At 42.4% G+C, this 23119-nt stretch overlaps 1 protein-coding gene across 1 annotated transcript in view; it reads left to right on the top strand.

Annotated features, from left to right (window-relative positions):
• The window catches only part of LOC309562870 (uncharacterized protein), a 44895-nt gene extending 22218 nt beyond the window's left edge, over window positions 1–22677 (top strand). Inside the window, exons 4-5 of the mRNA XM_082267188.1 lie at window positions 17468–17587; window positions 22151–22677. Of these exons, the coding sequence (XP_082123314.1) occupies window positions 17468–17587; window positions 22151–22285 (255 nt within the window). The 3' untranslated portion in view covers window positions 22286–22677. The remainder of the gene's footprint in view (window positions 1–17467; window positions 17588–22150) is intronic.
• The last annotated feature ends 442 nt before the right edge of the window (window positions 22678–23119 follow it).

Raw genomic sequence — 23119 nt, 5'->3', positions numbered from 1 at the left:
CCTCTGCTTTGGTGGCACGTGGTCACAGGCAGTCGGCCTGGTAAACCAGAAGGAAGGAGCTGAACCCAGAGGTCCAGGAGAGCTAACTGGAGGGGTTGAGACATTGGAGAACCTGAAAAAACAGTATCGTGAGTACAGGGGCATGTCAGCGGGGACTCTGATGCATGGGTCAGGTGGCTCCGATTGCCGGCTGACACCCGCGATCGCTCCCCGCTGAGAGAGAAGGACGGTCAGCTGTTGTAAACACAGCTGACCGTCCTTCTCCCTGGGATGATCTTAGAGCCCATGTGATCCTGCTATATAGGATCACATGTCTCTATGGTCATTTCAGAAGCCACGCCCCCCACAGTTAGAACCACTCCCCTAGGCTCACATTTATCACCTTGATCACCCACAGTGATAACCCCTTCCCTGCCAGTGTCATTTTTACAGTAACAGTGCATATTTTTAGCACTGATTACTGTAATAATGTCACTGGTCCCCCCAAATGTGTCAAAAATGTCAGTTAGGGGTCTGATCTGTCCGCTGCAATGTCGCAGTCCCGCAAAAAAACGCAAATCGCCGCCATTACTAGTAAAAAAAAATAAAATAAAAATGACATAAATTTTTCCTGTAGTTAGTAGACGCGATAACTTTTGCGCAAACCAATCAAAATACACTTATTACGTTTTTTTTCTTTTTCTTTACCAAAAATATGTAGCGGAAAACAAATTGGCCTAAAATGTTAGCCCCCGTTCACATGCAAGCGATCCGACTTCGGGTGGCGACCTCCGAGGTCGCGGTGCGAGCAGTGCGCCGCGACCTCGGAGCGGCCGCCACGGACTTTATAACATTGAAGTCTATGGCGGTCGCCTCCTGGTCGCCCCAAAGAAGCTCCGGACCCTTTTTCTAAGTCGGAGCGACTTGTGTCGCTCCTATTAGAACGGGTCCGCAGCTTCCCTATGGGAGGCGACCTGTGAGGCGACCAGGTCGCCTCACAGGTCGCCTTAGTTTGAACGGGGGCTTAAACAAATTTTGATTTTTAAATTTTCTTTTTTTGGGAATGTTATATAGCAGAATGTGAAAATATAGTTTTTTTTTTTTTTTTCAAAATTGTCGCTCTTTTTTTTGTTTATAGCGCAAAAAATAAAAATCGCACAGGTTATCAAATATCACCAAAAGAAAGCTCTATATCGTTTGATTACAGCGTCGCACGACCGCACAATTGTCCATTAAAATAACGCAGTGCCGAATCGCAAAATAGGGTCTAGCCAGGAAAGGGGTAAAATCTTCCGGGGCTGAAGTGGTTAAAATCTGCTACTACATCTAACACTCCCCCCCCCCCCCTCCCCAGACTGACAATGCTGCTGTCCAGAGGCGTCCCCTGCGCTCCTTCATACAGAGTGTAGGCGCTCTAAAATAGAAAGTGTGTTACTGGCCAGATCATCAGGTGAAAACAGACGGGGGATGCCAAAAAAAAAAGAAAACCAATTCAGCCACCACATCTAATGATTGATAAGCTGCAATATATTTCATTTTTGGTTTTGAGTTTAATACCGCTTTAACACTTTGCAACCTATATGAATAGGGTTTTTAATGGTATTGTTGTATCATTAGGTTATTCTTCCTTTTTTCTCTTTACAGATCAAAGGCTCTCTGGGACTGAGCATTATCAGCTCCATTTTTAGCATGGTAGCTGTGATCTTAAACATTGTTGATTTGGCAACCGTCCGGTACTACAGTGATTACTATTACTGTTACTATAATGGGTACTATTATGATAACTCTTCATCCCAAAGGCTGTGCCAAGAGCGACTTGTAAGTGTTATTCTGGTGATTATATAAATATAATATAAAGTGTTTTATGTATGTTTATTTCTTTAACCACTTCTGGACCGAGTCCATTTCCGACCCATGTTGTTTACAAGTTAAAATCTTTTTTTTTTTTTGCTAGAAAATTACTTAGAACCCCACATATATATAATTATAGAGGGACCAGACTTATTTGGTGTGGGGTGAGTGTAGCACCCTACAGGTAGGTGCTAGGTAAACGTATAGTGGGCCTCGTCTGCCTAACAGCATGGGCTGTGATTTAATAGTTAGGGTGTCATGGTTTCCAGGTGTGCCTGCTGAAGGGGGAGTCTCCCCACTGGTTCCTGTGAGAGGCTTCTCATAGGGCGGTGGAGGAAACCCAATCAGGGGACACATCCAGGCTTGTAACTACCCAAAGAGGCAGATTATGCTGCAAAGGATTCTGGGAGTGGGTATAAGTTTGGGGGTGGCACATGACACAATGTCTTTGGTGGGAGCAGAGTCCCAGGAAGGAGAGTGTGGCTGTCTCTCCTCCTGTCTGATGAAGGTGGATGTCTCGGGGTGTCGCCTAAGTGTCCAGAGTGTGCTGAGTGAGCTGAGGGAATCTGGTGTGCTGAGAGCCTGCGGAGAGAGAGATATAGGGGGGGTCCAGTCCCAGGAAAGCCCTCACAGGTCGTGAATACTGAGGATTGCCCCTGGGGGTCTGCCTGAAGTTAGAGGGGACCACTCCGGAAGTGGTTCTGGGATGCAGTGCCAGCTAGATGGAAAGGGGGGTACCTAGGTTGAGGACCCTGAAGCTACATAGGGGGTACATAGTCAGTGGACCCTGAAGAGTTCAAGTTAAAGGGGGCACCTGCAGTTTGGCCCTGAATTGTACAGAGTGTGTCAGTTGTAAGTACAGCCATACAGAATTCTACCTCATATACTACCTCAAGCGATTCAAAGCTGGGGACAGTATTCAGTGACTTCCACAACACAACAGTGTCAGGAGTTATTCAGTTCTCAGTCCTGGATCTTCTGGACTAATAGTCGAGGATTCAGCACTTCTGTGTTCTACAGGATATATACAGCGTTAGTGTGCGTTGGCTGGCGCCGGCTGGCGTCAAGGAAGCGCTAACAGGACAACCAAATCCCAAGTGTACATAGTTGAAGCCTAAAGGAGTATCCCACTCATTCCCTTCTCCCGCAGTAGCAGCACAGTGAGCAGTCCTAAAGTGATTAATTACTCATTAAAATATCAAAAACATAATGGTGTGATGGCAAAATGAAATAAAGAAATTGGTATTAAATTGATTGTAGACACAACAAACTGGCAAAAGGCATATATAAAACCTGCATGGCTTGATATGAGATACAGTGGCTCACAAGTGAAAGGAGTGACATTACGGATGGGATGAGCATGGATTTAGAATCTGTGTGGGTTGAACTCGATAGGGAAGAAGATAAGGGAAAAGTAGTTGTGGGGGTTTGCTATAAGCCACCTAACCAAGGGGAGGGGGTAGAGCTGGAATTTTTAGCACTAATGGGTAAAGTGGCAAAACTGGGATCAGTCATCATATTGGGGGACTTCAATTATCCCGACATTGACTGGGAAGAGGGGACTGCACACTCACAGAAGGCCCGTCTATTCACGGAAACCTTACAGGACAACTACATGTCACAGTTGGTGGATTCCCCTACCAGAGAAAACGCAGTCCTGGATCGATCTATTGATCACTAATGACCCAGACATAATCTCGGAGGTAGGAGTCCAGGACAACCTGGGCTCTAGCGATCACAGGATGATCACATTTAGTATAAATAACAATATAACAAGGCAAGTGGGGAACATAAGAACCCTAAACTTCAGACGGGCAAACTTTCCAAAATTGTACTCATTGATGGAAAGGGTAAACTGGGACCAAACCCTGGGATCCCTGACCACAGAGGAAAAATGGGAATGCTTTAGGAACATATTAAGCAAATGCATCTTGCAGTGCATTCCTATGGGAAATAAATTTAGAAGAGACAAAGCCAAACCTGGCTGGCTAAACCGTAGTGTTAAAAAACTTATTAGGGGAAAAAAATTGGCCTTCAAGAAATATAAATCAGAGGGCACAGTATCGGCCTTCCAGCAATACAAGGAGGCAAATAAGAAAAGTTAACAAGAAATCAAGATGACTAAAATCAACTTTGAGAGACAAATAGCGGAGGATAGTAAAAAAAAAACCAAAGAAATTCTTTAAATATATCAACAGCAAAAAAACTAGGACAGAGCATATTGCACACATAATTAACGATGATGGGAGGATGGTTACAGAGGACACTGAAAAAGCAACCGTCCTGAATACTTTTTTCTCGTCAGTCTTTACGCAGGAAAAGGAGGGGTACACTGACCAGGACTGTATGGTTAGTAGTAATACACAGGACTTGCCACTATGGCTAACAGAGGGTGAAATCATGGAAAGGCTGGATAAACTTAACACAAACAAATCACCAGGCCCGGATGGCGTACATCCGAGAGTACTCAAGGAACTCAGTAAGGTTATATCTAGACCACTGTTCCTGATCTTTGCTGACAGTATTAGGACAGGAGATGTACCAGGGGATTGGAGGAAGGCTAACTTGATTCCGATATTCAAAAAGGGCCAGAGGCATATCCCGGGAAATTATAGGCCTGTCAGCTTGACATCAATAATATGTAAACTTCTGGAGGGGATGATAATATCGTAGAGTATGCTAAAGACAACAACATCATCAGCAGTAACCAGCACGGGTTTACAAATGGGCGTTCTTGTCAAACCAATCTCTTAGCATTCTACGAGGAGGTGAGCTGTGAGCTAGATAGGGGCAGACCAGTGGATGTGGTGTACTTGGATTTTGCTAAGGCGTTTGATACAGTTCCCCACAAGCGCTTAATTTATAAAATAAGGTCTGCAGGTATCGACAGCAGGGTTTGCTCTTGGATACGGAACTGGCTAAAAGGCTGTGTCCAAAGGGTGGTAATAAACAGCGCATACTCAGACTGGTCTGAGGTAGTAAGCGGGGTGCCCCAGGGCTCAGTCCTGGGACCAACCTTGTTCAATTTATTCATAAACAGCATTGAGGATGGGATCAGTAGTTCGTTATCAGTTTTTGCAGATGACACAAAATTGGCCAGGGCAATAACTGCACAGCATGAAGCAGATATCCTACAGAATGACCTGGACAAAATTACGGAGTGGGCAACGACATGGCAAATGAGGTTTAACGTGGAGAAGTGTAAGGTTCTGCACTTGGGGACTAAAAACATAAAAGCACAATACACGTTAGGAGGGGAACCCTTGGGGGAATCAAAAATGGAGAAAGATCTGGGAGTCTTGGTTGATGATAGATTAGGCAACAGCATGCAATGTCAAGCGGCAGCTTCCAAAGCCAACAGAATATTAGCATGCATAAAGAAAGGGATGTATTCCAGAGATAAGACTATAATCCTTCCACTTTATAAAACTCTGGTCCAACCGCATCTGGAGTATTCTGTCCAGTTCTGGTCGCCAGTCCTCAGGAGGGATGTGTTGGAGCTGGAGAAAGTCCAGAGAAAGGCAACTAAACTGATTAGGGGGTTGGAGGACCTTAACTATGAAGAGCGGCTGCAATCGCTCGATTTATTTTCCCTGCAGAAGAGACGTCTGAGAGGGGACAAGATAGCAGTTTATAAATATCTTAATGGGGATCTCAGCTTAGAAAAAAAGCTGTTCATTCGAAGGAATTGCATGAGGACTCGAGGACATACAATGCGATTAGAGGAGAAGCGTTTTAACCTCAGGCAACGAGGAGGGTTCTTTACTGTTAGGGCTACAAGATTGTGGAATTCTCTACCACAAGAGGTGGTTTCTGCGGGTAGTTTGGTGACTTTCAAAAGACTCTTAGACTTACATCTCAAGGATCAGGAGATTAAGGGCTATGCTAGATGATTACAGTCACACACACCTACACAGGTTGAACTGGATGGACTTTTGTCTTTATTCAACCTCACCTACTATGTAACTATGTAACTATATGTAACAAGTGAGTACATGCAATACAAGGTGAAACCCAACGCGTTTCAGAATGATATTCCTTCTTCGGGTGTATCAGATGTCTTGAAATCACCTAAAAAGTTATAATTCATCAAAATAGTCAGTATGCTTTGTTTAGAGATATATAGAAGTTTGACGAATATTAGTCAAACCGATTCATTCAAATCAAACATGACCAAATATAAGGCCAATGAAGGCCCAGATGATATACTTACATTATCAAAGCCAATGAAAAAATATAACAATCAAGATTTTAAAAGCAAGGGACCGGATAATTGGCAGCAGCGAAGAGAAGGTGAACAAGGGAAGGTGGTCCCAGGGTTCCTGCCGCAGAACAATCTCCCCAACAAGATCCAAATCCCCAAAGCAAAGCCAGCATATGGGGGTACAACCAGATTAGATTAGAGACTCTGTTAAATAAAAAAAATCATCAATACAGCTCAGAAAAACCAGTGCGGCTGAAGAACTAGGAACAAACATGTTCTTCCAGATCATGTCACAAAAAAAAAAAAAAAATTACATATTTATATATAGCAATATTTCCAGGAATTGGGCCTGATGTGGGTCTGCCATTGTTACCGGTAACACTTCCAACACATTTAAACTGAATACCCAAGTGTGAGAACTGAGACAATGACCATTCCGGCATCTTTGGTGTGTTTTGTTTATTTTGTAATAGGGATGGGAGAAGGGAATGAGTGGGATATTCCTCTTGCTCAACTAGGTTTAATTGGGGCACTTTATAGAAAAATGCCTGTTAGCGCTGTCTTGACGCCAGCTGAATGCCGACCAACACTTCCTGGTGCTTGAAGATACTATTTTGATGAACTGTGCTAGAAGTTCGACTTTAACATTCTGGTTAACTCTGAAGATCCAGGACTGAAATACACTTGACATTCTGTTTAGCTCAAAAGTCCGGTGAACAGCTCCCTCCAGCGCTTCACTAACTGAGGTAGCTCCTTTCTAACTGCTTGTGCTGCTGCAACCCTTAACACTGTACACTACATGCTGTACACCTAACTCTTCAGGGCCCAACCGCTGGCACCCCCTTTACACTTTCAGGGTCCTCTAACTAGGCACCCCCTCCGACACTTCAGGGTTGTCTGACGAGGCACCCCCTCTGACACTTCAGGGTCCTCTGACTAGGCACCCCATCTGACACGTCAGGGTCCTCTGACTAGGCACCCCCTCTGACACTTCAGGATCCTCTGACTAGGCACCCCCTTTACCGCTAGCTAGCTCCTGGATCCCTGGGACCTTCACCGGAATGGTCCCCTTTATGCTAGGCAGACCCCCAGGGGCAGTTTACAGTACTCACAAACTTGGAATGCTTTCCTGGAACTGAACCCCTCTTTCTCCGCTGGTCCTCGGCACACTCTCTGCAGCTCAGCTCAGCTCTCTCTGTACTCTCAGGCAAGCCACCAGAGACAACCGATCCTTCTGACAGGAGTAGAGACAGTCGTACTCTCCCTCCTGGGACTCTGCTTCCCGCCAAAGACGCTGCGTCATGCGTTCCCTCAAAACTTATATCCACTCCCAGAATCCTGTGCGGCAGAATCTGCCTTCTAGGGTAGATACAGGCCTGAATGAGACACTGATTGGGTTTCCTCCACTGCCCAATGAAAATCCTCCCATGGAGCCAGTGGGGCGACTCCACTTTTATCAGCCACACCTGGGAGACATGACAGCCCGGCTGAAAATCATGGCTCTGCTGTTAGGCAGCCAAGGCCCGCTATACTTTTAACTAGCACCTACCTTATAAGGTGCTATATACTGTATATATATATATATATATATATATATATATATATATATACACAGTGCCTTGCGAAAGTATTCGGCCCCCTTGAACTTTGCGACCTTTTGCCACATTTCAGGCCTTAAACATAAAGATGTAAAACTGTAAGTTTTTGTGAAGAATCAACAACAAGTGGGACACAATCATGAAGTGGAACGAAATTTATTGGATATTTCAAACTTTGTTAACAAATAAAAAACTGAAAAATTGGGCGTGCAAAATTATTCAGCCCCTTTACTTTCAGTGCAGCAAACTCTCTCCAGAAGTTCAGTGAGGATCTCTGAATGATCCAATGTTGACCTAAATGACTAATGATTAGGGATGATCGAATGGTTCGGGTCGACCAGCGGTTCGTCCCGAACATTGACTGTTCGAAATTCGGCCGAATTTCGAACTTTTTGCTGAAAAAGTTCGGAATTCGGCAACCAGAACCGACCAAAATGCAATGGGACAGGAACTGGGCTTTAAAAGCCCGTGATTGGACCAGAACCATCAGTAAAATGTGATTGGAGTGACTAGGGGGTCCAGAGGCCAATCAGTAGTGAATACGCCCCCCAGTATATAAGATAGCCCCGCCAAATCTCTAGCACTTTAATACAGGGCTGTGGAAGAGAGTGGAAGCAGTTCTGTTACTCCTGCTTCAAAGTGTCATTTAGCAATTATTAGTGTGAGGAAAGGGATATCTAGTGTAGTTAGGGTACTATTTTCCACTATAGTTAGATTTAATAATCTAGTTTCTGTAGGGAAAGTGTTAAGTGTCAGGGGACTGTAGTGTAGTGTAGGGTTAACTGACTCTGACTGCTATGGCAGAGTGACCAAACCCTTCCATGTCAGGGTGACCGCCATAGAAAGCCATAGAAAAAAGATTGTTTATATTAGAATTGCTATAGGACAGAATAGTGGCTTCGCCCATGTCACATCTGGCCGTTTTGTTTCAGGCATTTTATTGGGCTTTTTTGTGGACGTGTTTGGAGGCAGGCATGACATCTGAACTTCTGTGTAGGGGTATATACACACACACACATGTATGTATATATACACATACACATATATTGGTGTGAAAGTAGCAGAACCCTATGGCTGCGCTAATGAAATTATTAACAGCCATAGGACTTCGCTCCTTTCACACCTATATGTGTGTATAAATACATATAAGTGTGTGTGTATATATACCCCTATACACAAGTTCAGATTTTATGCCTGCCTCCAAAGACGCCAAAAAATGCCCAAAAAAACTCCTGCTACAAAAACGCCTAGGTGTGTTGTTGCAGGCGGTTTTTTTTGGGCATTTTTTGGGCGTCTTTGGAGGCAGGCATAACATCTGAACTTGTGAATAGGGGTATATATACACACACACACACTTATATGTATTTATACACATACACACATATAGGTGTGAAAGGAGCAAAGTCCTATGGCTGTTAATAATTTCATTAGCGCAGCCATAGGGTTCTGCTACTTTCACACCTATATATATATATATATATGTATGTGTATATATACATACATGTGTGTGTGTATATATACCCCTACACAGAAGTTCAGATGTCCTGCCTTCCTCCAAACATGTCCACAAAAAAGCCCTATAAATGCCTGCAACAAAAAGCTGGGTGTGAAAATAGCGAAGCCACTATCCTGTTCTACTGCAATTCTAATACAAACAAACTTTTTTTTTCTGGTTCTGGACATGCTACAGAGCTGAAACTTCACAGGTACACCTCTTATACCCCCCCCCCCCCCCCGACACTAAATCCAAAGAAATCTTTTTTTTTTTTTTTTCAATTATTTTTTCAATAATTGTCTCCCTATGTTAAGAAATTTCAATTTTTAAGAACTTTTTTTGTGTGATTAATAGTCCCTGGGGCATGACCCAGAACCCTAGGCACTTTTTAGGGGCATTTATTGGGTTTTAGGGCTTCAAAATGGTGTTTTCTGATTACCAAAGTTCGGGTCCCATTGATTTCTATGGGGTTCTGAAATCCGGGCCGAACTTTCGGGAAGTTCGGGAGTTCTGGTCGAACCTAACTTTTCAAAAGTTCGATCATCCCTACTAATGATGATAAATAGAATCCACCTGTGTGTAATCAAGTCTCCGTATAAATGCACCTGCACTGTGATAGTCTCAGAGGTCCGTTTAAAGCGTAGAGAGCATCATGAAGAACAAGGAACACACCAGGCAGGTCCGAGATACTGTTGTGGAGAAGTTTAAATCCGGATTTGGATACAAAAAGATTTCCCAAGCTTTAAACATCCCAAGGAGCAATGTGCAGTATCAGACCACTGCAAATCTACGAAGACCTGGCCATCCCTCTAAACTTTCAGCTCAAGGAGAAGACTGATCAGAGATGCAGCCAAGAGGCCCATGATCACTCTGGATGAACTGCAGAGATCTACAGCTGAGGTGGGAGACTCTGTCCATAGGATAACAATCAGTCGTATACTGCACAAATCTGGTCTTTATGGAAGAGTGGCAAGAAGAAAGCCATTTCTTAAAGATATCCATAAAAAGTGTCATTTAAAGTTTGCCACAAGCCACCTGGGAGACACCAAACATGTGGAAGAAGGTGCTCTGGTCAGATGAAACCAAAATCTAACTTTTTGGCAACAATGCAAAACATTATGTTTGGCGTAAAAGCAACACAGCTCATCACCCTGAACACACCATCCCCCCTATGAAACATGGTGGTGGTGGCAGCATCATGGTTTATCCTGCTTTTCTTCAGCAGGGACAGGGAAGATGGTTTACAATTGATGGGAAGATGGATGGAGCCAAATACAGGACCATTCTGGAAGAAAACCTGATGGAGTCTGCAAAAGACCTGAGACTGGGACGGAGATTTGTCTTCCAACAAGACAATGATCCAAAACATAAAGCAAAATCTACAATGGAATGGTTCACACATAAACATATCCAGGTGTTAGAATGGCCAAGTCAAAGTCCAGACCTGAATCCTATCGAGAATCTGTGGAAAGAACTGAAAACTGCTATTCACAAACGGTCTCCATCCAACCTCACTGAGCTCAAGCTGTTTTGCAATGAGGAATGGGCAAAAATTTCAGTCTCTCGATGTGCAAAACTGATAGAAACATACCCCAAGCGACTTACAGCTGTAATCGCAGCAAAAGGTGGCGCTACAAAGTATTAACTTAAGGGGGCTGAATAATTTTGCACGCCCAATTTTTCAGTTTTTTATTCGTTAAAAAAGTTTGAAATATCCAATAAATTTTGTTCCACTTCATGACTGTGTCCCACTTGTTGTTGATTCTTCACAAAAAATTACAGTTTTATATCTTTATGTTTGAAGCCTGAAATGTGGCAAATGGTCGAAATGTTCAAGGGGGTCGAATACTTTCACAAGGCACTGTATGTGATCCTGCTATATAGGATCGCATGTCTCTATGGTCATCTCATAAGCCACACCCCCTTGAAAGTTAGAATCACGCCCCTAGGGACACATTTAACCCCTTGATCACACATACTGTTAACCCCTTCCCTGCCAGTGTCATTTTTACAGTAACAGTGCATATTTTTAGCACTGATTACTGTAGTAATGACACTGGTACCCCAAGGGTGTCAAAAATGTCAGTTAGGGGTCCAATCTGTCCGCCGCAATGTCGCAGTCCCGCAAAAAAAAGTCGCAGATTGCCGCCATTACTAGTAAAAAAAAACAAACAATAAAAATGACATACATTTTCCCGTAGTTAGCAAACGCAATAACTTTTGCGCAAACCAATCAAAATAGGATTATTGTGATTTTTTCTTTTTTACCAAAAATATGTAGCAGAAAACAAATTGGCCTAAAATGTTTAAAAAGTTTTGATTTTTACTTTTTTTTTTTTTTTTTTGAGAATTTCATAAAAAGAATGTGAAAAATATTGTAATTTTTTCAAAATTGTCGCTATTTTTTTGTTTATAGTGCAAAAAATAAAAACCACAGAGGTGATCAAATACTTCCAAAAGAAAGCTCTGTATGTGGGAAAAAAAAGGACGTCAATTTCATATGGGTACAGCGTTGCACGACCGTGCAATTGTCCGTTAAAATAATTTTTTTGCGATACGCCCTGCGTTACTTTAACTGACCATTGCGTGGTCATGTGACGCTGTACCCAAAAAAAATTTTCCCCACAAATAGAACTTTCTTTTGCTGGTGTTTGATCTCCTCTACGATTTTTATTTTTTGCGTTATAAACAAAAAAAGAGCGACAACTCTGGAAAAAAACAAAACAATATTTTTTAATTTCTGCTATAAAACATACCCAATAAAAAAAAAAAAAAAAAAAAAATAACCACTTCTGGACCGAAAGGACTTGCCCCCTAATAACCAGGCCATTTTTTGTGATTCGGCACTGCGTTACTTTAACTGACAATTGCGTGGTCGTGCGACGATGTACCCAAATAAAATTGATGTCCTTTTTTCCCAAAAATAGAGCTTTCTTTTGGTGGTATTTGATCACCTCTGCAATTTTTATTTCTTGCGCTATAAACAAAAATAGAGCGACAATTCTGAAAAAAAAAAAAAAAAACAATATTTTTCACTTTCTGCTATATAACATTCTCAAAAAAAAAAAAAAAAAATGTAACAATACATTTTTTTTTTTTTAGGCCCCTTTCACACACGCTGTCCGTTTGTCCGTTTTTTCATCCATCCGTTGACGGATGAAAAACGGACATCAATGCATCTCTATGTAAAAACGGATGACAACGGATGAAAGACGGATAACAACTGACGAAAAACGGATAATAACTGACGAAAAACGGATGACAACTGACGTTGTGTGAAAGGGGCCTAACATGTTAGGCTAATTTGTATTCTGCTACATATTTGTGGTAAAAAAAAATTGCAATAGGTGTATCACGTCTACAATCTAGGGAAAGGATTTATGTCATTTTTATAGTTTTTTTTTTTTTTTTACTAGTAATGGCGGCGATCTGTGATTTTTTAGCAGGACTGCGACATTGCGGCTGACAGATCGGACCTCTAACTGACATTTTTGACACTTTTGGGGGGACCAGTGACATTACTACAGTAATCAGTGCTACAAATATGCACTGTTACTGTAATAATGACACTGGCAGGGAAGGGAATACCATTGTGGGTGAACAAGGGGTTAAATGTGTACCTAGGGGTTTTTTCTAACTGTATGGGGGTTGGGCTTGTGAAATGACCATAGAGACCTGTAATCCTATATAGAAGGATCACAGGCGCTCTGTGATCATTCCAGGGATAAGAACGGTCAGCTGTGTTTACAATAGCTGACCGTTCTTTCCTCTCATCGGGGAGCGATCACCCTCTAGCCTCCTGCTCACGACCGCCGTACAGTATATCTGCGGCCGGCGGTCATAAAGAGGTTAAGCAGCAGTTATGAGCATTTGAGGTTAGAAGTGTTTTTTAAAGATAACGTCCCTCCCAAATGCCCATAACGCATGAAAAACAAGTAAAGTATTAACTATTTCAGCCCTTCTGTAAAAGAAGAGAGAGCAGTGTGCTTGTAGATAGCGGTCTTATTTTTTGTGCTTCACTATGGGTCCAATCATGAGCATGTGTGAGGAAATGCTGCTGCTGATGCTATTGCTGAGGCTCTGAAGACAAAGAAAATGGTGTGAGAGGACCAGAATTTGTCGCTACTGGACTCATCCATTGATGCAGACAGCAGTTTTAATGTTTTGGCGCGGTTTAAATGGCGCGGTTTCAACAGCTGCAGGGCAGCCAATCAACAAGCGTTTAACTAGTGTGCCCTTAGAAGCCATCACAGCCATGCCTACTAATGGCATGGCTGTGATTGGCCAGTGCAGCATGTGACCCAGCCTCTATATAAGCTGGAGTCATGTAGCGCCGCATGTCACTCTGCTCTAACTACTGTAGGGAGAGGTTCCTGATGCTGCTGAGGGAGAGATAGGAGATAGGAGATTATTGTAGGCGCAGGCTGGAGATTGCTTTGAGGGAGTATAGGAAGAATCTTCTTTAATCAGACAGCGATGTACATCAATTTTATTGTGTGGGGGTGCTGTGCATGATCTTTTTGCCCTGACCTGAGCCCAGTGAGGAGGAAGGAGAAAAAAAAACAAAAAACTTTTATCAGTCTGTTAGGTGGGCGGCGTGTAGCAGCCATGTGCATACGTGTCAGCTTAATCTGTTTTTTTTTTAAAAAAAAAAACGTTTTTTCCTTCATATTTTACAGTGACATACAGCGTTTAGACACTGCTGTTCTAATCTGCTATTCAAAAAGCACCAATTCAAGGGAAAATTAATTATTTTTCAGTTTTTAGGGAAAAATAATTATTTTTCAGTTTTTCATTCAGGCTCCGTTCACATGTAGGCGTTTTGGGGCGTTTTTGGGGCGTTTTTGGGGCGTTTTTCTGCTCCAGGATCAGCTCTCAAAACGCCCAACAAGACAAATCCTATTCATTTCAATGGCCCCTGTTCACATCTGAGCGTTTTGAAGCTGTATACAAAACGCCCAAAGCTCAAAAAAGTACATGAGCTTCTTTTTGGGCAGATTACAGGCGTTTTCCATTGATCTCTATTCAATCTAAAAACGCCTGCACAAAAATCGCGGTAAAAATCGCGGTAAAATCGCGGTAAAAAACGCCGCAAAAATCGCGGTAAAATCGCGGTAAAAAACGCTACGCTCAGGTGTGAATGTAGCCTCAAATGTGTTTTTATTCAATAGCGGAATAGAACAACAACAGTATCCAACCTGTTAGGTGGGCAGCGTGTGTCGTGTAGCAGCCATGTAATGCAAGCTCAGTGCATATGTGTCTGTTTAATCTGGATTTAAAGAAAACAAAAACGTTTTTTCCTTCATATTTTACAGTGACATACAGTGTTTAGACACTGCAGTTCTAATCTGCTATTCAAAAATCACCACTTCAAAGGGAATTTTTTTTTTTCATTTTTTCCTTTATATGTTACTGTGAGATAAAGCCTTTAGACACTGCTGTGTTCTAATCTGCTCTTCAAAAATCACCAATTAAAGGGAAAAATAAAAAATTGTAATTTATACGTTACTGTGAGATACACCCTTTGGATACTGTTCTATTCCGCTATTCAATAAACACCCATTTAGGGAAAAAAAAAATTGCGGCCTAGTCTGCATATTTTACTGTGAGATACACCCATTGGATACTGTTGTTCTATTTTGCTAGTCAATAAACACCCATTTAGGGGACAGAAAGATATTAAATTGCGGCTTAGTCTGTATCTGTACGTGTGAGATACACCCTTTGGATACTGTTGTTCTATTCTGCTATTCAATAAACACCCATTTAGGGGAAAATTAATAATTTTGCAGCGTTTGCTGATTATGTTACTGTGAGATACACCCTTTAAATTTGTTTGGTGCATCTCCTTCCACCCCCAAGGATTGCAGGGCACTTCAGTTTGCCTCCTGTTGCTAACTCCTCCTACTCCGCTTCCTCATCCTCATCCTCTACCGCCTCCGAATACAGGGCAGTGATCATTTCCAAGGCTTTCAGGGCAGTCATTCACAAGTGGCTCCGAGTGTGGGTTTCTGCACCCACAAATGTCCGGTACACAATTGTCCAGCAAGGGCACAGTTCTGGAGGATGACAAGGTGGAGGATGAGGAGGAGGAGGAGATGGAGGAGGAGGAACCATGTTCACAGCAGGGTGGCACCCAGATAACTGATAAAAGATACTACACTTGATCTTAGCCAAAAGATCGATGCTGGTGGCATTCCGACCTGACAGCGGGGGGCACAGTGAAAGCACAAGGCGAAGGCCGAGGAGGAGGTCCCTAACGCAGCCAGGGCACCGCTAGCACCTCATAAGGCAGGGTTAGCATGTATGAAATGTGGAAAAGCTTTGTCGGCATGCCACAACAACCAGGACCACCAGCTGTTTTTTTTTTTTTTTTAAGCCCGTGGTGTGTGAACACACTCAGACTATCACCCGGTGGGTGCATAAAAAAGTGCACACCAAAAAAAATGGAACACAAAAAGTGCACAGGGTGTACACATGGTCCCTGACCCTGATTCCCCGGGGCGCAAGGCTCCTGACAGGGACTGGGGTACTTCACTGGCTAACCTGACCGAAACCAGGCAGCCCCGTTCTTTAGGAGGTCTGCTGAAACAGACCACCCCAAGTACTAGGTGGGGCTCTCCCGAAGAGAGACCCCATGAGAGAGAGCGAACCAAGCCAGAAGGCCATATCCACCCCCTCCCAAGACTTTCAGGGACAGGCCCAAGGACCTACACCCTACTAATCACGCTGTGCAAAATAAAGTGTACCGCCACAATAAAAAACACAAAACGTGAGACACACAACACATAAAAGTGGGGAAAGGGATAGTGGAGAAGTGCAAGGTTAGTGCCACGTTGCAATACTATGCCATGCCCTTTGGCCAGGAATAAAAAAATTCCTCCGGTCCTGACTCCTGACCAAAAGGCCCAACCCTAGAGGCAGGTGTGAAAAACGTGTGTAGGAAGTGCAGTGTCCTTGGTGCCATACTCATAGTGTTGCCATCCACCGTGAATTATGGCACCCCTGTACTGCCATTTCAGGGGCACATACACCACAGGCTTTTCAGAATCCCGATCCCTGGCAAGACCAGTGCAGCCCCGTCCCTACCAGAGGGCCTCAGAACTTAGATAGCTTTGGGAGAGCCCAGCCCACAACCAGGGACACATTCCTATTCCAAGACCAGACTCAACCCAGAAGGGAGAAAAAAGCCCCCCCGCCGCCATCACCATTCCTTACCATATACCATTAACCATATACAGTTCCTTACCGTTCCTTAGGTACTATACACGTACTGAATGACAGGTCTGCCCCCTTCAACTTCTGGGTCTCCAAATTGGGCACATGGCCTTAGCTTGCCCTTTACACCTTGGAGGTGCTGGCCTGCCCTGCAGCCAGTGTATTATCTGAATGGGTATTTAGCATGGCTGGGGTCGTTATCACAGTCAAGCGCAGCCGCCTGTCCAGAGCCAATGTGGACAGGCTCACATTCATTAAAATGAACTAGGCATGGATCTCACAGGACTTGTGCGGAATAGACATGTATACCGGCCTTACCCAGCCATTGTATTTTTGATCTTTCTCACTCTTTTGGGGTGTAACCCTAATTTAAAAAGAAATAAAATTAAAAACCAGTGGTAGCTACCTCATCCTCCTCCACCGCCGTCGCTTCCACCTACACCACCCCATCCACCGCCACCTCAACCTCCTACTCCATATGGGCCTCGTCCTCCTAGATCAAGATGATTATTTTTTTAATTTTATGTTTTTTATGTTATTTTAAGTTATTTCTCTATCCACATTTGTTTGCAGAGCACTTGCCATGCTCTTAAGAAGATGTTGCTGCCATTTGCAGCCCTCTAGCCCTTTCCATGTTTTTTTTAGAGCCATTTTAGTGCTCAAAAGTTCGGGTCACCATTGACTTCAATGGGGTTCGGGATCGGGGTCAAGTTCGGGTTAAGTCCGGGTCATGAACCCGGACTTTTTTTTTCAAGTTCGGCCGGACTCGCTGTACCCTGACTTCCAGGTGTTCGCTTAACTCTATTCAAGACTGAAGGAAACCGTATACTGACGGAAGTCCACAAGCACAGTGTGGGTCATGGTTCCATTACCAAAAAATCTTCAGACCTAAAATGATTTTTTTGGGCATGTAAACAAAAAACAAAAACAGCTCTGGCAGCGAAAGGGTTAAAGGGACCACAACCCGAATAATGGAGAAATATACCTGCCATCCAGGACACATCCCCCGTCATCCTGCACAATATACATTATAAATAAACTACAAACTAAAAATAATATATATAAGAATAAACCATATAAGAATAAACTACTGATTTACTAACAGTTTTTTTTTTTCTACAGAATGGTAGTTATGCTGTTATTTCTTTTCTGCTTGTGATAAATTTGCTGCTCTTCTGTGTCACCGTTTCCACCTCTGCTTTTGGATGCCGGTCTCTCTCAAAAGTACAAAGTGTCACCCAGGTAAGAGACGTACGGGATTACTGTAAAAAAATAAAGTGTCAAGTCAAAGCCCCAGCATAGTCATTCAACCACCAGCGTTGGAAACCCCCTTTGCTTTGAGATCCTTGTCCCAGCTCTACTCTGTGGCCATAACTAGGATTGTGTTTAGACATCACCCTTCTCTAGGTACTCATGAATGGTAACATCACATGCTCCACCTCTTTAAATCAGATGATTTGTTTTTGTAACAAATATAGAAATATTAATAATGGAGAGGTTGGGTTGGAAACTTAAAAGTCTACCTGTATGTATTGGACACCTTCCAGTGGGGATACCTGTTACTGTGACAACTTTAAGGCTAAAGCCCCGTACACACGTACCGATTGTCGGCCGTAAATATTCGGCCGCCGACCGATCGGCCGATTGTAGGCTTGTTAGTATGGTGCTTCCGACAGCCGACAGCGCATTTTCGGCCGAACAGAATCTGTCGTGCAGACTTTAAAATATTTGTTGGCCGTCACCAGAACGGCTGATTGTTCACCAGTCAGTACAGATTTCGGCCGACAGACAGCAGATTAGCAAGACTGGGCATGCTCAGAAAAGAAAAAAGACAAGGAAAGTTAACCATCACATGACATCACTTCTGTAGTCGGCTGTTGTTGGCCGACAAAATTCGTGTGCAGTCTTTTGCAGTTTTCAACAGACACGACAGCCCTGGACAAAAGACGGCCGATCGTTCGGCCGACGATCAGTACGTGTGTACGGGGCTTTAGTTTACACTTTGTATGTGGACACCCCAGTCTGGCTGCTTTTCAGAGGTGGCACAAAGGTCTGTTTGTGGTGCGGCATTACTGCTGCCAAAAGTTGACATATTTATGTGAATGATACCGTGCTGCAAACACAAGCCAAAAGGTAGCCATTCAGCTGTCTGGAAAAGATAACGGCATTCAGGAGGTGATGGTATCCATCTGCATAGCTCCCAACTGTCCCTGATTTCGAGGGACTGTCTCTGATTTGGAACAAAGTCCCTCTGTCCCTCTTTCCTCCTTATTTGTCCCTCATTTTGATGTGATCTACATAGTTGTATATAAAATGCACTATTTCTCTATCAAAAAGGGTTTCCCACTGCTAAATCTTTCATCCAATTTCTAAATTGCTGCATTTGTAAATTTTAAAAGCCAATATAAAGGAATAGTAGTGGTAAAAAAGGACTTGTGGGCTTAACCAATCATTTTTTTGTATAATTCTCCTTTAAGGGGCGTGGTAGGGGGTGTGTCCTATGCCTACATATTTTTGCTAATACGTGTCCCTCGCTCCCATTTCAAAAAGTTGGGAGGTTTGCACCTGCGCCTGCACTGCTGTGAAAAGTGACCCACCACAGACCACTCTTAGGGTAAAAACAAGCCCTAAGAGTGGATCTCATCTCACTTTAGAGATATTTTCTCCTTCTCATCCACAACTTGTAGACATTATACTTCTTTGTACCTATATTTATGTAGCCATATAAAGAGTTCTAAACAGAAGAAAACGACAACTAATAACTGTTGATATTAACTTCAACAAAGCATTTCTTTGAGTCATCAGAATAGAGCAGATAAGCTTAGCTATCCTTGTGCGATTTGAAGTAAGGCTTGGCGAATTTGGACCCCATGGAGTCTACCATTAGTAATGTGCAGGTTATATCCTACCTCAAATTTTTTAAGTACAAGTCCCTATGTCCACTTTTTGGACATTCGGTGATAGTAGAGTGTGAGAGCACACGAGGCTCGAATTAGTGAGTACTTGGATTGATTGTATAATCTATATGGGAAATTGCAACATAAGTCCAGACCCAACAATGCAGACGAGCTGAAGGCCGCTATCAAAGCAACCTGGGCTTCCATAACACCTAAGCAGTGCCACAGACTGATCGCCTTCATGCCACACCACATTGATGCAGTAATTATTGCAAAAGGAGCCCTGACTATTTGAGTGCATACTATACTGTACAAGGACATACTTTTCAATAAGCCAACTTTTCTGTATTAAAAATTATTTTTTTTATTTGTCTTGTTTTTTATTTGTAATATTCTAATTTTCTGTGATAATGAATTTTGGGTTTTAACTACCTGTAAGCCATAATCATCAAAATTAAAAACAAGAAATGCATGAAATATATCACTCTGTGTGTAACGCATCTATATAAAATATATGAGTTTCACTTTTTGAAATAAATTACTGAAATTAAATAACTTTTTGATGATTATTTTTTTGAGCTGCACCTGTAATCCACCATATTCCCTGGAAGGAACCAATGTAAATGGCATAACTGCTTTAACAGTATATGACCTAAGGGTCTTAAAATACTGTTGATTTGGGAGCAATTGAAAAACGTAAATTGTTACTAAACCCACAACAGTAAAATCAGTCTGTATATGCAGTAAAGCATGCTTGTTATACTCACTGTGGAATCTAAGGGGTTAATCCTCCGCATTGTTAAAAAAGGGTGTATCTTCTCTGATCTTCCCCTCCTTCCACTGTCCCCAATCCATCTCCTGATAAGACGAAGCCTTTGGAGTCACCCTGCACATGCTCAGTTTGGTGTGTATTGCTAGAGAGTTTTTTTTTTTTTTTTCATGGAAGGGTGCATGTGATCAGGACAGGGCCAATCAGCACTGTCCAGACAGAGGGTCAGGTCCTGCAGTATGAGGAGAATGAAAACTCGTTCTACAAGTTTTAACTAGACACTGATAGAAGTTGCAAGACTGCTATATACTGCTGATGAGAAAAAAAGTATTTAGCAGTTTATATTTACTAAAATGGTTTCATTTTTATGTTCTGTGGGAGATCAGATGTAGTGAATGCAAGGTCCTGAGTTTAGTAACACTTTATTCTAAATATGCCAAAAAAAATAATATTCAACAAGTCAAAAGTCACCAATGCTGATTCCTTCCTTAGTCAACCAAAATGTCTCATGAATGCAACCCTTGCATAGTCCATAGAATAATGGAAAATGTGCATGAACTTGTGCATGAACTTTACCAAGTAGTCAAATATAAATTCAGTACAAGATCAGCACAAGGAAAAATAGTTCAGCTGCTGGCAATAGAAGGAACACAATCCTCATCGAAACATATAAAAAGGAATTGCAGCGTTCATATAAAAGTGAATCATAAGGTAAAGTCCATAAAGTCCATAAAAAACAGTCCTAGAAATCCAAGTTAGTACCTGTAATACCTGGCATGTGGAATATCTCAAAGTTCATACAGTTCCTCAATATTGGATACGTGGGTGTCACGAACCGGCAGGACTGATAGTGGATCCTCTGGACCAGAGAGGCGATGGCGCGGGTTGTACTAGAGGACCGGTTCAAAGCAGTTACTGGTCTTCACCGCAAGGCGGGATGGATTTAGCTGCGGCGGTAACTACCAGGTCGTGTCCCCTAGTAACAACTCGATCTCTCTGGCAGCTGATATGGCGTGGTACACAGGGAGTAGGCAAGAGCGTAGTCGGACGTAGCAGAGGTCAGGGCAGGCGGCAGAGGTTTAAAGGCGAGATGTCGGTAGCAGCGGGTTCGGCAACAAGCAAAGCAAACAAACACAGAAGGGAACGCTTTCACAGAGGCACAAGGCACAAAGATCCGGCAGGAAGCTGTGTGAGGAGAAGGTATTAATGGGCAGTGCACAGGAGAAGCCTAATTAAGTCAGCACTGCCTTTCACAAACCTTAACTCTTAATAACCAGTTTGGGCCAGGCACCAATCACCTGTGCACAGGTCCTTTAGATCTAAGAGTACCGGTGCGTGTGCGCCCTAGAGAGCGGGGACGCACACGCCGAGACGCAGGAGGCCAGCAGGGGGCCTGGAGCGCTGAGCGTAACAGTGGGGAAACATAAAAATAGAAGAATACAAATCTAATGGTGAAGTACGTTCAGAAACTAAATGCAACATACATGGGGAGGTGCACCTGTAATGGACCCAAAAAAGTTATAGTGCTCAATTCCTTCACCCCACATGCAGTGCAAACTCATGCCTATCCTCTTCATGGATGGAGCAGTGTTTTTAAACATCCAAGAGGATAGGCATGAGTACTTCTGTGGAGGTTGTTGAGAAGAAGAGAGAAGCCATAGGGAAATCATCAGTGAGAGATCCAGGCATCCATTGTGGCCATGGTGGAGAAGACCCTCTTAAAGGGGCATACACATACGTGTAATAGATGGCAAGGGAAAGGTGTCACAAGTTCAGATATGTAATAACTGGATCAGGCGATTGGAGCACCACAACGTCCACCTACGTTTCCAACACCAAAAAATGCACTACCTCAAACAAGTTCCAATATTACCAGATCTTCCTGGAACCAATGCCAGTGCTGAGATAGGTTCTTTTTTACCTTAGAGGACTTTTTTTTAAGCATAGTAATACAATGAATAGAACAAGGCCTCATCTTGTTTATTATTAATTTTTTTTGTGGATTATATTAATGTCTAAGAACTTTCCTCCCGAAATTTGTCCTCATACCCTCTAGCCTTAAACCTTGGTCGATAAATTTTGTCTTCTTTCTCAAAAATAATATCCTTTAATTTATGTTTTTTTTTTTTTTTTCTGAAGGTGTACACGTTACAGAATGGGGTCAACTTTCCCATGAATCCTGGTGCCGTTCCCATTCCTATTCCTGTAACCAACGCTTATGCTCAATCACCACTGCCACCACCGACTTATTCAGTCAATGTAGTCAAAGGTTGACCAATCCATTAATGAAGATCACCTGTCATCTACATATTTTATGGATAGTTCTGCTTTCTACCGGATTGCTTCCTAATTATGAATCACTAATTCAGCAATATCAATAAATTCTTAGGTTGTATTTCTAAAAGTGATTTCTATTGCCAAAAATATTTCTTAATATGTTGGACTAACCAGGTGGTGGGACTCGACCTGAGAGATGGGGATTGTATACTTCACCTTTACCAGTACCATTTGTCTACTCTCAGTCTATGTTAGTCCTTCATTTCATGATGTTATCTTTTTTATATTTAATCTTTCCCCATTTCCTTACATATGACTATTGTTTGCTCATACTGTAGCTATAGGTAGCAGATTTTGTAGAGTTTAGCTAGGCTAATTTGGGAGCACATCCAAATATATATATATATATATATATATATATATATATAATGTATTACATTGTTGCTTTCTGTATGCTACAATATAATCATCTTACAATAATTTTAGTGTGCTGGATTATTTATGGCTTTATTGACAGAGATGTATAGTAACTAAGTAGAACTACTTCACTACTGTACTTAAGTACCGAAAGGCGGTATCTGTACTTTCCTGGAGTCGAATTTTTTTCTCCTACTTCCACTTTTACTTCACTACATTTTTCCAATGATTTCAATACTTCTACTCCGATATATTTTTTTTGTGCTGCATAGTTACTCGTTACAATTATAAAAATTACCACTGCCAGAACAGTAGATGGCAGGTTTCATGAAGCTCAAAACATTGTGTATTATCAGCGCATACGAAAATAAATGTATAAATAAAAGCTGCATTTGAAATAATAAAAAACAATAT

The sequence above is a fragment of the Pelophylax lessonae genome (assembly GCF_965119305.1).
Source record: "Pelophylax lessonae genome assembly, chromosome: 9".
Classification (NCBI taxonomy): Eukaryota; Metazoa; Chordata; class Amphibia; order Anura; family Ranidae; genus Pelophylax; species Pelophylax lessonae.
Note: the sequence above shows the minus strand (reverse complement) of the source record. Positions and strands in the feature narration are given on the sequence as shown.